General features: G+C 40.4%; 1 protein-coding gene across 6 annotated transcripts in view; it reads right to left on the bottom strand.

Annotated features, from left to right (window-relative positions):
- Positions 1-3,607: 3,607 nt before the first annotated feature.
- Positions 3,608-15,709, bottom strand: part of Foxj3 (forkhead box J3) — a 92,579-nt gene continuing 80,477 nt past the window's right edge. For 4 of the 6 annotated variants that reach the window (XM_090335081.1, XM_090335084.1, XM_090335087.1 and 1 more), the window contains 4 exons: positions 12,377-12,478; positions 11,830-12,021; positions 8,277-8,393; positions 3,608-6,510 (listed from right to left, as the gene is read on the bottom strand). In XM_090335081.1, coding sequence (XP_090191207.1) covers positions 6,395-6,510; positions 8,277-8,393; positions 11,830-12,021; positions 12,377-12,478 — 527 coding nt within the window. In that variant the 3' untranslated portion in view covers positions 3,608-6,394. The remainder of the gene's footprint in view (positions 6,511-8,276; positions 8,394-11,829; positions 12,022-12,376; positions 12,479-15,709) is intronic. The other 2 variants (XM_090335083.1, XM_090335085.1) reach the window with 1 other exon arrangement.

The raw sequence follows: 15,709 nt of genomic DNA, 5'->3' as shown, positions 1-15,709 counted from the left end.
GGAGTTGAGATGGAAAGACCACATAGCAGTGGTCAAGTGCCGACTGTCAGCCAGAGGCTGTACATGTCCAGGAGGGAAGGGGTGCTCCAGGAAGGCAAAGGATGCAGGGGAGGATAAGGGGCAGGAGAATCAGCTGACCTTGGCAATTTGGTTCCAGATGGAGGCGAGGAAAGGCCATTGCTTGGGATTTATGTGTAGCACCAGGCTAGCTTCTCTCCAAATGGTTTAACACATTGAGGCAAGCTGATTCATCTCCATCTTACGGATGAGGAAAGTGAGGTTCAGTGCCTTGCTCAGATGGAATTTTAGATCCGTCTGCTTCCCGAGTCTACTTTCTTTCCTGTGCTTCAGGTGTTGACTGTGTTGGCCCTGGGGGCTTGCAGAGAGCATCTCCACCACAGTGTAAGTCACCGGGACCAGCTGCTGGAGGGTGAGAAAGCTGGAGTAGAACTGGACACAGAGGAGGAAGGAGCCCAGATGACTGTGATCTAGCTCAAAGGTGTGCTGCTGAAGTAGTGATATGACTAGGCCAGGATGAGATAAGAAAAAGGAAGAATCTGTGCTAGACTTGCAGGACCCAACCCTGACATGTCTGGGAAAAAAAGCTTAATCTTAGTCAAGTATTACCAACAAAAAGGGACCTGGAAATGGAGGGAGAAGCTAACATGTCACCAAATTTGAATGAGGAGCCTAAGCCTCTGAAGGCATCACCCTGCCCCTGTAACTCAACAGCACACAAGTCCTAGACACAAATGTAGAGTCAGGAGCACATACAGGCCCCAGTCAGTCCCACAGAAGCTTATGCCACCCACCCTCATGGAACCAGAGGGTCATGCCTGTCTCTGTGAGAATCACTGAAAGTGGCAATTGTCCTGCTTTTATTGACTTTGTATATGGAACAGGAAGGCGCCTCCTGACCTGGGGACTACACCATAATGCTCACCCCATGAAGCCAGCCAGCCCTGCTTTTGGAATGAGCGGACAGGGCAGGGAGGAATATGAAGGGGCAATCCGCCTCTGGGAAAAGCTGACCAGAATGAGGCAGTCTGACATCTGTCCTATCCCTCACACTGGCAATGACCTTTGGGCAAAGACTTCACTTCTCCAAGTGGCAATGGCCAGCAGTAAAAGGCAGATAACAACAGATCTCACTAGGCAGTTAGGAGTGCTATGTCAGATAATGGCTGTCAAGTACAGGGCAGGGACCCGGCAAATGGTGGCAATAATCATAATGTTTGTGGCAGACACTGGTATGTGAGTATATGGAGACACTTAGGTCCACTCAGGCTCAGATGCAAGGCTGGGGAGGGAAAGGTGGGTGGCTATCTTAAACCACACCTGCAGAAACAATGCCAGCCTCTACATCTGTTGGTCCTGAACAGATGAGGTCTGGGACTAGTGACCTGCCCAGCTTAAGCTTTAGTGTGTGTGTGGGGGGGGGGGGGAAGGAGACAGTGGGTGCCAGAAGGGCTAGGAGGGGTCCTAGCTGATCATTTATAGGACTGAGAACTAAAAAGGCTCTTTGGCTTCTTCTGACTTTGGAGAGAGTCGGGACTAGGGCCTGGTGACCAGGCTTTTCCTTGAGAGCTGTAGGCCCAAAGTAAAAGAATTGTTCCTGAAGAGTGAGGGCAGTCAGCAGTCTGCCCCCTGGTGGCTACAGGTGCTCCCTGCAGCCTTCCCTTTATAGGACCTTGGCTGGGAGGACTAATAGTGCTGAAGACGCTGGAGCTGCCTGGCCTGGGTCTGAAATCCAATCTCTCCTTTTGCTATTACCTGTCATTTACCAACCAGATGGTCCTGAGCAAGTCAATTCCTTGCACTATAGCTCAGACTCTTTGTAAAATGAGGCTGGTAATAACAGCTACAGCCCCAAGCAGTTAGTTCAAAAGGTAAAATATACGGTGGCATACATCAAGTGCTTGGGAAAAGTAATAGGTGTCTAATAAATGGTGGCTGCGGATCCTGATGCTGGGGGAAGAAGGGGCTTGGCTTGGGTCACTGCTCGAGGACTTATAGTGGGAAACAGCCCTGGTTTTGATGAAGGCAGTAGTTGACTAATGTCAACTACTCAAATCGAGTCTCAAATCAAGACTGCAAAGCTCAAAAGTGCTCTTGAAAATCCTCTAGGAAGACACTAGCATGGAAAACCATGTGTCAGAATGCTAGTACAGCCGCCAAAAACAAGTTTTTGGTTGCAGTCTGTTTCTACCTAAGGACAGTGCTTCCCAAACATGTATCTTCAGCCACACCAGGCTCAGTGGTGAAGAACTCAGGAGGTACTTGGAAGCAGATACCAATTATGGTGTCAGATCCTAATCTTCCAGATCATACTCAGAGGCTTACGTCCACCATAGGTTGGCAGTTTATGTTTAAAATTTCCATTTTGGGGCCGGGAGTTTGGCCTAGTGGTAGAGTGCTTGCCTACCATGCACAAAGACCAGGGTTCGATTCCTCGGTACCACGTACATAGAAAAAAGCTGGAAGTGGTGCTGAGGCTCAAGTGGTAGAGCTCTACCCTTGAGAAAGTCCAAGGACAGGGCTCAGGCCCTGAGCTCAAGCCCAGGATTGGCTAAAATAAAATAAAAATTCCCATGTCTTTTTTTGGCAGGAGAAAAACAGAATTTGCATGGTTTGACTGAATGTGTTCTCGATATAACCCACTGTCCCTTACTTCTCCTAAGTTGTTCTTTTTCTCCCATAAAATGAAGCAAGAACAGTACTAATCATTAGGCTGTGTAGATGAAATAAAAATGTGCACTGGGAATTTTAAATTGCTGGCATGTAAACGACTTTTTCAATTTGTCTCCAAATTTTCTCTAAGTAGGCTGTGGTGAATTGGAACAAGTCACTTCCTTCTCTGGGATTCTGTGCTCTGGCCACTACAATGTGGGGTTGTGTGAGTAGCTTCCCAGGGACTCTGCAAGCTTGAAACTTTCAAAATAGTTCTGCACTTGTAGGGCATTTCCACTAAGTAGCCACCTGAGTGCTGATGTTCCTGTGGCTTTTCTAGGACATGCCAAAGGCCACAGCCCTTCCAAGTGGCTGGTAATGACCAAAACTGACTGTGAGGGGAGTAATGTAAGCTCTACTTCCTAGAGGGGCTCCCACCTCCCTTTCTGTGAGTAATTATTCTCTCATGTGAGAGAAGTCTTCTCAGTTGCCAATCACAGAATCTGAACCGATGACTATGTCTCTGAGCTGCTTCATACCTGTAGAGCAAAGGCCACAGTACCTACTCAGAAGAGCACCCGGGACATACTGAACACCAACATGTTATATGCTATAGGTAAATGTTGTAAATGTTTAAATAGACTCATCAGTGCAACCCACTCCAATTCTAGGGGATGTTACTTTCACTTTATAGGCACTAGAAATGAGGAAAATGAACTCAGAGGTTAAGTATCTTCTTCAAGGTCACAGAACTAATGAGATGTAGAGTGAAGAGTCACAGGCATTGTTTTGTTCTAAGGCAGTATTTTGTGAGATACCACTGTCCACACTTTGAAGGCTCTGCAGCTTGACCATGGGTTTCTCAATGTGAACTAGCTCCAGTCTGATTCTCTCAAATGAAATGCAGTGAATGATGCATAACAACCAGGGTTGCAAATAGATTTAACATAATATATTTATTTTAAGTGCCATTCATGCATATCGGTTCTGGCAGCAACAATCCTAATGACACTTGGAATATTTCTTTACAGCACTAAACAGTTACAAAGAATGGGTGCCGCTCATCATAGAGGCAGAATATGAAATCGTGCAATAGCAAAACTGTAGAAACATTAAAACACTGACTGTCCAATAGCAGTACAGAGAGCAAATTGTGTTTGCACAAAAAGCCAATGCATTTTCATCACATATATACAATATAGATATGTACACATCACCCTCTGAATGAACAATATCAAAATACTCTTTTCCATTTGAAAGTATCCCCAGATCGATTCCCTCCCACTTCAAAGGGCATTTGAAACAGACATATTTACAGAATCACACATGAATACATTACATTTCAAAAACTTCCACAAATGCCAGTCAGATTATTCTCCTGGACAGTGTCCCATTTAATTACATGCAGTTATTATTTTCTAGTCAATATAAGTCCAAGACAGAACTTGCTCCAGATTAGCAAACTACCAATAAAAATGGTCACTAAAGGGACTCTGCATCTTATCAGCCAACCCCCAACCCTGTCAGGCCAATGCCCACAGAGAAAGCCTTCCCTGGGACCTCTGGAGGCCCAGGACGGTAGATGGGTTTGGGTAGTCTGCCTCCAGTGCTATTCTTGGTAAGTTTAAATACCTAAAAATATTGATCACTGCAAATCAATAAACAATTGCCAAATGGAAAGTCAGCATCACATAATTTGTAAAATCATCATCAGTTGTTCCACTCAAATCATTCAGCTTGAGACAGCATTCCAATACTTAAAACTCTTTAAAGTGCACATTGCTACACTACCCAATTAATTCAGACAGCCTCAAAGTAGCACTTTCAGTATCTAGAAAACAGTGACTTGAGTAGACTTCAGCTGAATGAACAGCATCCCCCATTTTCAAACTTTTATTCTGCAGGTTGCCCTCTTGCCTTGATCCTTCTTAGAGGCATCTGTTGGCTGCCTTTCCAGAATCCTCTCATTTTCATTAATCCAAAGGGCTGGAACTGACCTTTTTTTGCATACCAAGCAGGGTCCAAGCAACAGAGAAACAGAAAGCTCTTCCCTCCTCCCAAATCTTACCAGCCTTTATGATGGCTGGCTTCCCAGTGATTCATTCAAGGCAATACTCCATTAAAACACACACACACACACACACACACAGATGATTACTTCAAGCAGAGATTACTCAACCACAGAATCACTAAGTAAAGTGATTTAGCATGGATAAGAGAGACCAGAGATAGCAACAAGTAACCAGTGAGTAGCTACTCCTCTTTGATTTGATAGAACCTATTAATCCATTAAAATGGAAAGATTTTTCTCTGGAAAATCAATTAAGACTTCATTAGGGAAATCTCATTCCTTCTAGCTTTATTGTGGAGCTAAGAAAATCAATCCATGTAATGTGATATGACATGAAATAAAACAACTAAACCCACCCCAAGTGGTAGGCTTCATGTCAAAGGAAGTAGCCAAATGTCATGTATACCAGACACACAGAATAGAAATAGGAGGCCACTAAGTAATTGCACCAAAAACTGAGGCAAATCAAATCTGGGTATGCAGCTCTATTCTGCTGTCAGTGCTACTTAAATAGAAAGAGGCTAGGTACAGAAACTTACTTTATAAACCATGCCCTGATGTTCTGTTACTCAAATGGATTCTGACCGAAATCTGAGAAAAAAAAATCCTATTAATCTAAGTCCCAATCAGCAAGAATATTAAAGGAGGGGAGAGGGAGAGAAATACACTCACCGGGTAAAGGAGTGGTGATAAAGACAATGACGCAATGTCCCTCTGATTGTCATGTCTGTAAACTCTTATCAAGAAAAATTACTCTGTGCTTTTAGACACCATACTTCTTACTGAATCCATCAGGAGTTGAACATTCATAGAAGGTAGCAATAAATATTAAAATAACACTTTCGAACAATAAATACACAAGCAAATGTGGAAGCATCGATTTGTTTATGAGCCATACTCAGCTTCTAATCAAACATTTCAGAGCTGTCAGAATTCAGACTTAAGAAACAGACATCGACAAGGTATACCATTTCTATAATTTCCCCAAGCAGCAAGACAAATTTCGTCAGTTCTTCATGCTGCTCAGGAACAATATGCCCCTATGGATTATTTGGAGAGTTTCAAACTGGATTCCTAAACTTACTGAGTAGAATTCATTATTACCTATGTTTCTGAAAAAGAGGAAAAGAAACTAGGCTTTGGAGAAAAATCTATTTCCCTTCAGTTCTAGGCATGTTAAAAGCATCCTGCAGAAAATAGCCTAATAAGGAATAAAAACCAATAATAACTTTCTTTTCAAGACATAACAACCCAATTAGAAAAAAATGGAAGCCTTTCAGTAATATTTGTATACATATTTACACATATGTATTTATAAACTGCTTGCAGCAAAATAGGTTCTGTCTGAAAAATCAGTCTGGCACTTGTGGTTAACATCAAACTGACACAAATATGCAAAAAGCCGTCCAAATCACACAACAGTTAGGAGCTACATAGGGCAGTTGGCAGGGAGACAAACATGTAGTACTTGTTTGAGTCAGATAAAAGCAGTAAGTTATCCAGCTAAAATTTGATTGTCTTCAAAAGAAATCTTGGTAACATTGGTAAAGTGATGATCAACTTTGTTTACTCAACTGGATTTCTTAAACCTTTCCCTTCACTGGACTGCACAGAAAGGTGATGTTGGGGTCTGTTGCCTTGCAGAAACAAGCCCTACACAATTGAATCCCAATCAAAGTCATCTTGGATGTCATCTGGAGGCAGGGAGCGCCGCATCTGAAAGGCTTGGGAAGGCATCATGTGCTGCTGGTTCATGGCTCCGTGATGGCCTGGAAAGAAAAGGAAAACACCAATAGTGACTTTTTTAGAAATGAAAGTTAGAAATGAATTAACCCCTACTAACCAGTTCCTATGGTGCCAATACACAGTACATATCCCATGAGCCCACAATATGCCGCCTTCAACAAAGGAGCTATTCTGAGCCTTATCTTATAGGTAAGGGTGGGGGGGCGGGGGTCTGCCAGAGGATGAACAAAAAGCTGGTCATGATGGTACACACCTAAAATCCCAACTCTAACATTGGGCAGGCTGAGGCAGGAGGACTGTGATCTACAAAGTTGATCTACAAAGCAAGACCTCATCATACACACACAAAAAGACAAGCAAGTGATAAAACTAGTGATGGTTCTTTCTAGACAAGGTGTGAACATAGTCTACCTGACTCCAAAAACCCATGTTCTTTTCACTACACGAGGCTGTATTGTATGAGTAAAACGTTGATGCAACTATTTCTCTCACAATCTGCTCGGCTCCAACATAAGGTTCAGTAACCCCATAAAAATGGTAAACAGGAGAATGATGACTATTTTACCACTAAAATCAGATTGGATCATATTAAATTTTTCCCAGAAGTTAATTTTTGGGCCACCATGTAAGAGCAAGTGAACAAAAAAAATCAACACACAGCAGATCACAGTAACTATGAAGAATGTTTGTCCAGGATGCTCATTTTCCCACATCTCTACACTTCAGAAACCCATTCTAAACAGTTTCAGTGTTGTTTTAAAATCAGTATTTAAAGATCAGTATTTACTCATAGCATTCCTTCTTTTCCTAGAACTTAAGCTTTAACTGATGTGGACTTTTTACATTTACTGTTAGTACAATGAGTAGAAAATTTCAAGTAGTCTCATGTAATATTTCTCATAAACACTTCAGTGTACAATTGTACAAAATGCTAGGTTTTCACAATATTACAGTATAGCAGAGATGTCTCCATGTCTCTGACTTAACAAAAACGTACAGCTTCCCCATGGAGTGTCAGATACTAATTTCTGTGATTCCCAGTATGACCCCCATTTGGTCCTCCTAACTTCAAGATTTGGGTGGTATTCCTAGTTCCTTTTACTGACAAAAATAACACTGGAGTCAGAAATTGGGTAGCTAGTAGCCTGCCTTCTTTTATTAACTATTAAGTGGTGAAGCACCAAGATTCAAATCTGGGAATTTGACTTAATCAATGTATAACATGCCATCTACAAATTACTAGTAGTGAGTACCTTAAAGAAATACATCTCTTCTCTGTCATCAAAAGACAGGTCACAGGGTTGGGGATTTAGCTCAGCAGAAGAGCCCTTGCCTGGCAAGTGTAGGGCCCTGAGTATGGTCCTCAACTTTGTGGGGGAAAAAGCCAGGTCATATGGTCTCAACTCCTTCTGTACTGTGGGTACACAGTTCTTTTAGGGTTTTTAGCACTCCTATCACTGTACATTACTTCCTGTCTTTTCCTTAGAAAGCCCAAGGGAAGGGTATATGGTATATGAGAAAAATAAACTGAAACTAAATATGAGGACTTAAATCTTGATTTAGCCACTTTTCAAACTGGCTGGCCCGGGCGGGGTCTTCCTTTCTGATCCTCTATTTCCTCATCCAGGTGATCCTTAAGATCGCCTTCCAGTTCTAACAGTAAGCCCTTGTCTTCTGGCTAAATGTGACACATCATATATTCATGAACCTAGGGGAAAAATAAGTTCACAGCTACTAAACTCTTAAAGGTGGTACCAAATGCAACATATACACACACTCACTCACTCACTCATTCTACCTGCCATTGTTGTTCCTGGAGTGCTGAGTGCCTGTGGGATATGGGGATAACCAGGGGGTGGCATCACTGAAGGAGGAAGATTTTGCCTAGAATCTATGTACAAATTTCCTAGTCAGGTGAAAAAGCAGAAAAAGAGAAAATGTTATCATAAATAAAATAAACTAAGTGTCAAAACACTAACACAATTCCTTTTTTTTTTTTTGCCAGTCCTGGACTTGAGCTCAGGGCCTGAGCACTGTCCTTGGACTTTCCTCAAGGCTAGAACTCTACCACTTGAGCCACAGCACCACTTCTGGCTTTTTTTCTATGTATGTGGTACCAAGGAATCGAACCCGGGTCTTTGTGCATGCTAGGCAAGCACTTTAACCACTAGGCCAAACTCCCGGCCCCACAATTCCTTTTATAATAATAATAATAAGGGATCATCCTCAGACTAAAAAAAACAAACAGGGAAAGAACACATTAACAGAACTGTTACCTAAATTAAAACTAAGCAGGTGAGGGGAGAGGGCTGGATTTTTGAACAACGTGAGTACACTGGTATTAATTGTAGCACTGCCATTAATTAACAGGTAAGTTATGTCTACTGTTGTCACATGACTCATTACACTTCAAAAGTACTTAAGAGGCTGAAAGTTTGGCCTAGTGGGTAAAGTGCTTGTCTACCATGCATAAAGACCCAGGTTCAATTCCTCAGTACCATATACGTAGAAAAAGCTGGAAATGATGTTGTGGCTTAAGTGGAAGAGCTCTAGCCTTGAGAAAGCCCAAGAACAGTGCTCAGGTTCTGAATTTAAGCCCCAGGACTGGAAAAAAAATCAATCAATCAATAAACAAAATAAAGTACTTAAGTATTTCCATATCCACAACTTCATCTGACCTCATGCTAATAGTCCATAGGAGGATGAGAGACTAACCGTCCCTACTCTACAGGCACAGCAACTGAAGTCAGCAAAGCTTATCTGACTTTGTCCAAAGACATGTGAGTTTGATAGAATGAGATTTAGAATCTTAGCTCTACTACTGCTTATATCTATATTGCCCTGATCCTATGGCTCTGAAAGTAGCCTAATTATGTGTGCCCTAGCCAATTGACAAAGTAACTAGGAGGTACAATGTAATAGTAATTACCTGTAGAAGCAAACAAAAGTGATTAAAAATGTATCTCATTCGAATGGATCATGGATCTCATTCAAATGGTACTTCAGGTGATTCTGAATATATTTTTACCCATAGAAGCCATCCAGTGTAATGGCTTTAAAATGTCAATTACACTGTTTCATAATGCAAAACAGGGAGGGAAATAAACATCATGAACTCTTTCTCAGTAACTCACACAAAATAAGGACTATTAAAACTGGTTCATACTATAAGGAACATCTGGAATTTTGGAAAGGCATACTTCCCTAAGGGTTTCTAGCATTTGCCACAAATTACACTTGAAATCTAGCAATGTTGCAATGATACAGAGAAGGAAAGAAAACTCTTTCTCTTCTATTCAGGTATGGCACAGTGGATTTGGCTAGTTAAAATTTTTCATATGCCATGGGAAAGCCAGACTCCTGAGAAGTATCTACTCCAACCCTATCTCTGTCTATACAGATGGAGAAACAGGATCAAAAAGGAAGTGAAACAAAACCAAAACTTCTAACTTCTAGTTGTTCCCTGTCAAAATAATGTTCCTTTTATAGAAAGCACTGCACTCTGACCACAATGATGACTTGGAAAGAAGGAAAAGTTAAATTAAGCTAAAGTGCTAGTATACTGGTGTGTGTGTGTGTGTGTGTGTGTGTGTGTGTGTGTGTGTGTGTGTGTGTGTGTGTGTGTGTAAAGTTAAATTAAGCTAAAGTGCTAGTATACTGGTGTGTGTGTGTGTGTGTGTGTGTTTACTGCCCCCATCAGCTATCAGGCTAATGTACTTTCTAAGATTTGGCTCAGCTAGAGAGGACTGATTACTCTACTCATACACCAACCAACAACTTTTCAGACTCTCTATTACAAAAGTTTAGCCTTCTTCCTGCATATTATTAGGATTTAAGTCACAACAAAAACACAAAATGAGTTTTCACTAGGATCTATCTCCTTTTTTTTGGTCGATGGTGGGGATTGAGAACTCAGGACCTGAGCGCTGTCCCTGAGCTTTTGTGCTCAAGGCTAGTGCTCTTATCACTTTGAACCACAGCTCCACTTCTGGTTTTCTGGTGATTAGAGATAAGAGTCTCATAGACTTTCCTACCTGGGCTGGCTTTAAATCATGATCCTCAGATCTCAGCCTCCTGAGTAGCTAGGATTACAGGAATGAGCTACTAGTGCCTGGCTCTTTTTCTATTTTTTTTTTTTGTTTAATTATTTCTTTTCTCATTTCTCTGGGATAGAATCAGATATATCTACATTAAGCATCCCTAACTCTTACCAATTCCGTCACACACACACCCCTTTTTTTCGGCCAGTCATGCTGCTTGAACTCAGGGCCTGAGCACTGTCCTTGGATACTTTTTTGCTCAAGGCTAGCGCTCTACCACTTGAGCTACAGCTCCACTTCTGGCTTTTTCTGACTATGTAGCACCGAGGAATCGAACCCAGGGCTTCATGCATGCTGGGTGAGCATTCTACCACTAGGCTACGCTCCTGGCCCATACATTCCTTTTTCTTTTTTTTTTTTGCCAGTCCTGGGCTTGAGCTCAGGGCCTGAACACTGTCCTTGGACTTTCTCAAGGCTAGAGCTCTACCACTTGAGCCTCAGCACCACTTCCGGCTTTTTCTATATATGTGGCACCAAGGAATCGAACCCGGGTCTTTGTGCATGCTAGGCAAGCACTTTAACCACTAGGCCAAACTCCCGGCCATACATTCCTTTTTTTCACACAGAAATTCTCATTGATTATCTTTATTCATGTTCTCATTATAAAAAATGTGAATCTGCCATATATGGACTGAAGTAACTGAACTTCTAATTCTAATACCCTTGGCAAGACACAAAATGTTGATTCCCCACCCCCTCACCCCCTGGAGTCTATATAAATTCAAACTGGTATGACTTTATAACTATGTTTCTCAGAAAAACATAAATATCTTTAAGACATTTAGTTGCTTGGTAACAATAAGATTTAAAGAAAAATTAACTGTAAATAACAGAACAAGCATGTAAATCTGAACAAAACAGCCCTTTTGACTCAATTTTTATTTTTAAAATATTTATTCCCAGTCCTGGGGCTTGAACTCAGGGTCTGGGCACTGTCCTTGGACACTTTTTGCTCAAGGCTAGTGCTCTACCACTTGAGCCACAGCACCACTTCCAGCTTTTTCTTTGTACATGGTACTGAGGAGTCAAATCCAGGGCTTCATGCATGCTAGGCAAGCACTCCTATCACTAGGCTATGCCCTGGCCCTCAACTTAATTTTTAAAAGCTAAACCTTCTAATATAAGTTATTCCTATCACTCATTTCCAACAAACAAAAAACTTAAATGAGCTACTGCTACCCTTAGATACAAATCAAATTGCCTAAAGATGCAAATGTTACATAAATGAGAAAAAGCCCATACCTGTTCCAATGTGCTGGGAAGGTTTTGTTGGATGCATGGCACCATGACAAACATTTTGCTGAACATTACTCTGTGAGTGGATAAGGCCAGTTTGTGTAAAGAACTGATTAAGAGAAGAACAGAGATCAGCAAACTGAACCTGATCTAAAGACCAGTTCTTGAGATCTGCTTGTCTCATACTTTCCATCAGACCTATGAGGAAAACACATGTGATACAGTTAGAATAGATTTGCAAACACTGCACAAAAAAAAAAAGATCAGAATATATAGTTTGTATTCCCACTCCTCAAATGCCCACTGGCTCATTTCAGAGTATAGTAGTGATTTGCTCAAGCCACATAGACTGGCATTTCATGATTACTCAAAACCCAATTCTTTTAAATATGGGCAAATTTCAGAATTCTTGTCTATAATGAACACAGTGATCATTTTAAGCATGCTTCTTACTACCTTTCTATAAAATAAATATTTCTACTACAAAGAAACATACAATTTTCCAGAGGGAATATATATATATTTGGATATGACAAAAAGAACCAATACTCACCTTGAAATTGTGAAAGGTCTACATCTGACCAATTAACACTGCTGGCAATTCGACAGCTTTCTTTTAGCATATCAAGTGTTGCATACCAATCGTTTGAAACACCTATAAAATAGTAACAATCTTAAGGGACTTGTACCACTTTCCCCCTCTTGTTCTGAAGCTTGAACTCTGGATCTGGGCACTGTCCCTGAGCTCCTTTGCTCAAGCACTCTATCACTTGAGCCACAGAATCACTTCTAGCTTTTTCTGTGATTAATTGGAAATAAGAGTCTCATCATGGACTTTTCTGCATTGGCTGGCTTCAAACCATGATCCTCAGATCTTAGAGCCTGCTGAGTAGCTAGTGTGAGATAGGGGTACTTGGTAGGACGTGTAATAATTCTATCAGGTATTGGTTCAAGCTGTGCTGTGACACAGGCAGGAAAGGTACCACTGCTCTCCATTTTACAAATAAAAGATATAGCTCAGTGAAGTAGCATAGTTTAATACTATCTCTAAGATGAATCTAAGACTTGAACCTTGACTCAAGGGACAGCCTTCTAACCTATGGCTGGCAGTTTACATATTGCCATATCAAATCAAGCTTGATGCTCCACTTCTCATTTGTATTGTACAAATAAAAATGACTAGGAGAAAAATCAGGCACATTAGTATTTCCCTTTATTTAAAGTTTAATTTCCTTGTGTTGTTACACCCTTATTGATTTTTTTTTTTTTTGAGTCAGTAGTAAGGCTTGAACTCAGGAGCTAGGCTTTGTCCCTGAGTTCTTTCACTCAAAGATAGTGCGCTACCACTGAGCCACAACTCTTACTTGTTGTAACCTTAAGACACATCTTTGGGCTGGGAGTTTGGCTTAGCATTAGAGTGCTTGTATGCATGATGACCCAGGTTCAATTCCTTGGTACCACATACATAGAAAAAGCCAGAAGTAGTGCTGTGGTTCAAGTGGTAGAGTGCTAGCCTTGAGAGAGCCCAAAGATAGTGCTCAGGCCCAGAGTTCAAGCCCCAAGACTGCAAAATAAAATAAACACCCTTCATAACTTCTAAAGGAAGACTCACATTTAGAAGCGTCGCAGAGTATAATTTAATATATTGACTTCAGGAGATGAACCAGACATATGGTAAGTGGATAGTTCCTATAAAGCACCTTTAGGAGAAGGAAATGTTGTAACATAGTTCTCCTAGGAAGGTAGTGGAAGAGAGCTGAGGATTCTGTGAGAAATGGTCAGACATGATAACCTCTGATGCCATGTTATTGGGAGAACTTAAGACTGTTGTGTGTATGTGGGAACAAAATGGACTAACACAGTCAAATGTAAACAAAGATAAGGTATTACCACAACCACAATGATTTTCCTCCACCTACCCTCTTTCCCCCACAGCCACTAGCAGAAATCTCTTTTCTCTGTAAGCTAGCAGACAATAGCAAGGGCTATAGTCATCAATGTCTTCAGGAACAATAGTGCTTTTTTTCTCCCCTGGCAAATTACTTTATAAAAATATAGGTATGACCAGAGTACCACAGACTTCTACCAACACATAATCACTATTCATTAAGAATAGGCTTAAATTTCTGAAAAATGTATTGATATTAAAGTCAGGGAATACTAATTGATTTGTCCCTTCAACAATTTGTTATTATATAACTTCATGTGTTGGTATATATCTAGATATCATTGCAAGATATTTAGAATACATTCCATCATGTCAGGAGATAATCACAAATTTTTAATTTTTCTTTCTTTCTTTTTTTTTTTCCGCAGTCCTGAGCTTGGGCTCAGGGCTTGAGCACTGTCCCTAGATTTTCTCAAGGCTAGCACTCTACCACTTGAGCCACAGCACCACTTCTGGCTTTTTGCTACGTATGTGGTACCAAGGAATCGAACCCGGGTCTTCGTGCATGCTAGGCAAGCACTCTACCACTAGGCCAAACTCCCGGCCCCACAAATTTTTAATTTTATCCTAGAACCTATTTAGAATAAGTAATCAGAAAAACAAAACTGACTGTTAAAGCCAAACAAAAAAGTTAAAATGATTAATATTTGCTTATTATTTTGAAGATAAACAGTAATAAAAATACTATGAAGATTGACTTTAATCTCACATTTTAAGGCCCCAGAAAACTTAATGGATAATGGTTAGATAAAGTGGTTTGACAGTAATACTTATCAAAGACCTACTATGTTACAGGTACACTGTTATGTTCTTCTGTATTTTGTCTCATTTAAGTTTCTCCCCTAAAATATGCTCTTCCTATTTTGTAAACATAGAAACAACTCCAGAAAAAGGACATTTTTTATAGTAAAATTCAATATAAAAGCATACATTATTCATTTTCTTGAAAAGTAAATGGCTAACTTGTAATTGGTAAATAAGAGTTAATAGTTGGAAATCTTCCTTTTGGAATAAAAATTTCATCAATAATATAGCTGGTAAGTGGTCACTAGGCATGAAAAGGGAAGGACCCAAACTTTCCATAACTCTACTTTGCAGTCTTCTATGACATTCACTTTGGGTTTCACAGTGCAAATACTGCAAGTACTGACCATCCCATGAACAATGGCAGTCAAAGACCTATTTTAAAAGCAACAGAATTGTGAGTGTGTGTATGTGTGTGTATGCTTACACACATGCATGCTGGGAAATTAAATATACCATTGGCACATGCTAGGTATACTCTACTACTGAGCTATTCCCCAGGCTCAGTTTTTTTTAAAGTGGGATACAAGAAGGCTTTTATTTCCCCTCTGCAATCTACCATTTTGTAAGACAAGGTGTTTGGCAGGAATAAGCAATGAGAGGAAACATTCATGAATATTTAAAAGTGTTAATTCAATACTTTCACATTTGTATTCCCAGCATATCCATAGTTGATCCTTATAACAACAATGGATATATGTATAGGATCCAGTTTTTTAATAGATGGGGTAACAAGGCTATAAAAAAAAAAGGCAAATAATTGTAAGCCAGGTATGGTTTAATCCCAGTACTTGAGAAACTGAAGTAGAAATATCACAAGTTTGAGGATAACCTGGGCTATTAAATAGTGAGCTCCTATGTCAAAAAAGAAAGGAAAAGTTAAAAAAAAAAAACTGCTGGTACAGTATATATCTGTAATCTTAGATACCCTAGATACATGATGGTAAAAGGATTGTAGTCCGAATCTTGCTCTTGTACAAGATCTTATCCCCCAAATAAATTCAAGCCAAAGGGCTAAAGGTATGACTCAACTGGTAGAATGAATGTCTGCCTAGCAAGCACAGAGTCCTGTACTCAATCCCCAGTATCATTAAAAAGAAGAAAAAAAGGTAATTTTCTCAAGGCCCTAAGAAC

Source organism: Megascapheus bottae, chromosome 6 (genome assembly GCF_031878675.1).
Source record: "Megascapheus bottae isolate mThoBot1 chromosome 6, mThoBot2.hap1, whole genome shotgun sequence".
NCBI classification, from domain to species: Eukaryota; Metazoa; Chordata; class Mammalia; order Rodentia; family Geomyidae; genus Megascapheus; species Megascapheus bottae.
The sequence above is the reverse complement of the archived record's forward strand: the minus strand, read 5'-3'. Positions and strand labels throughout refer to the sequence as shown.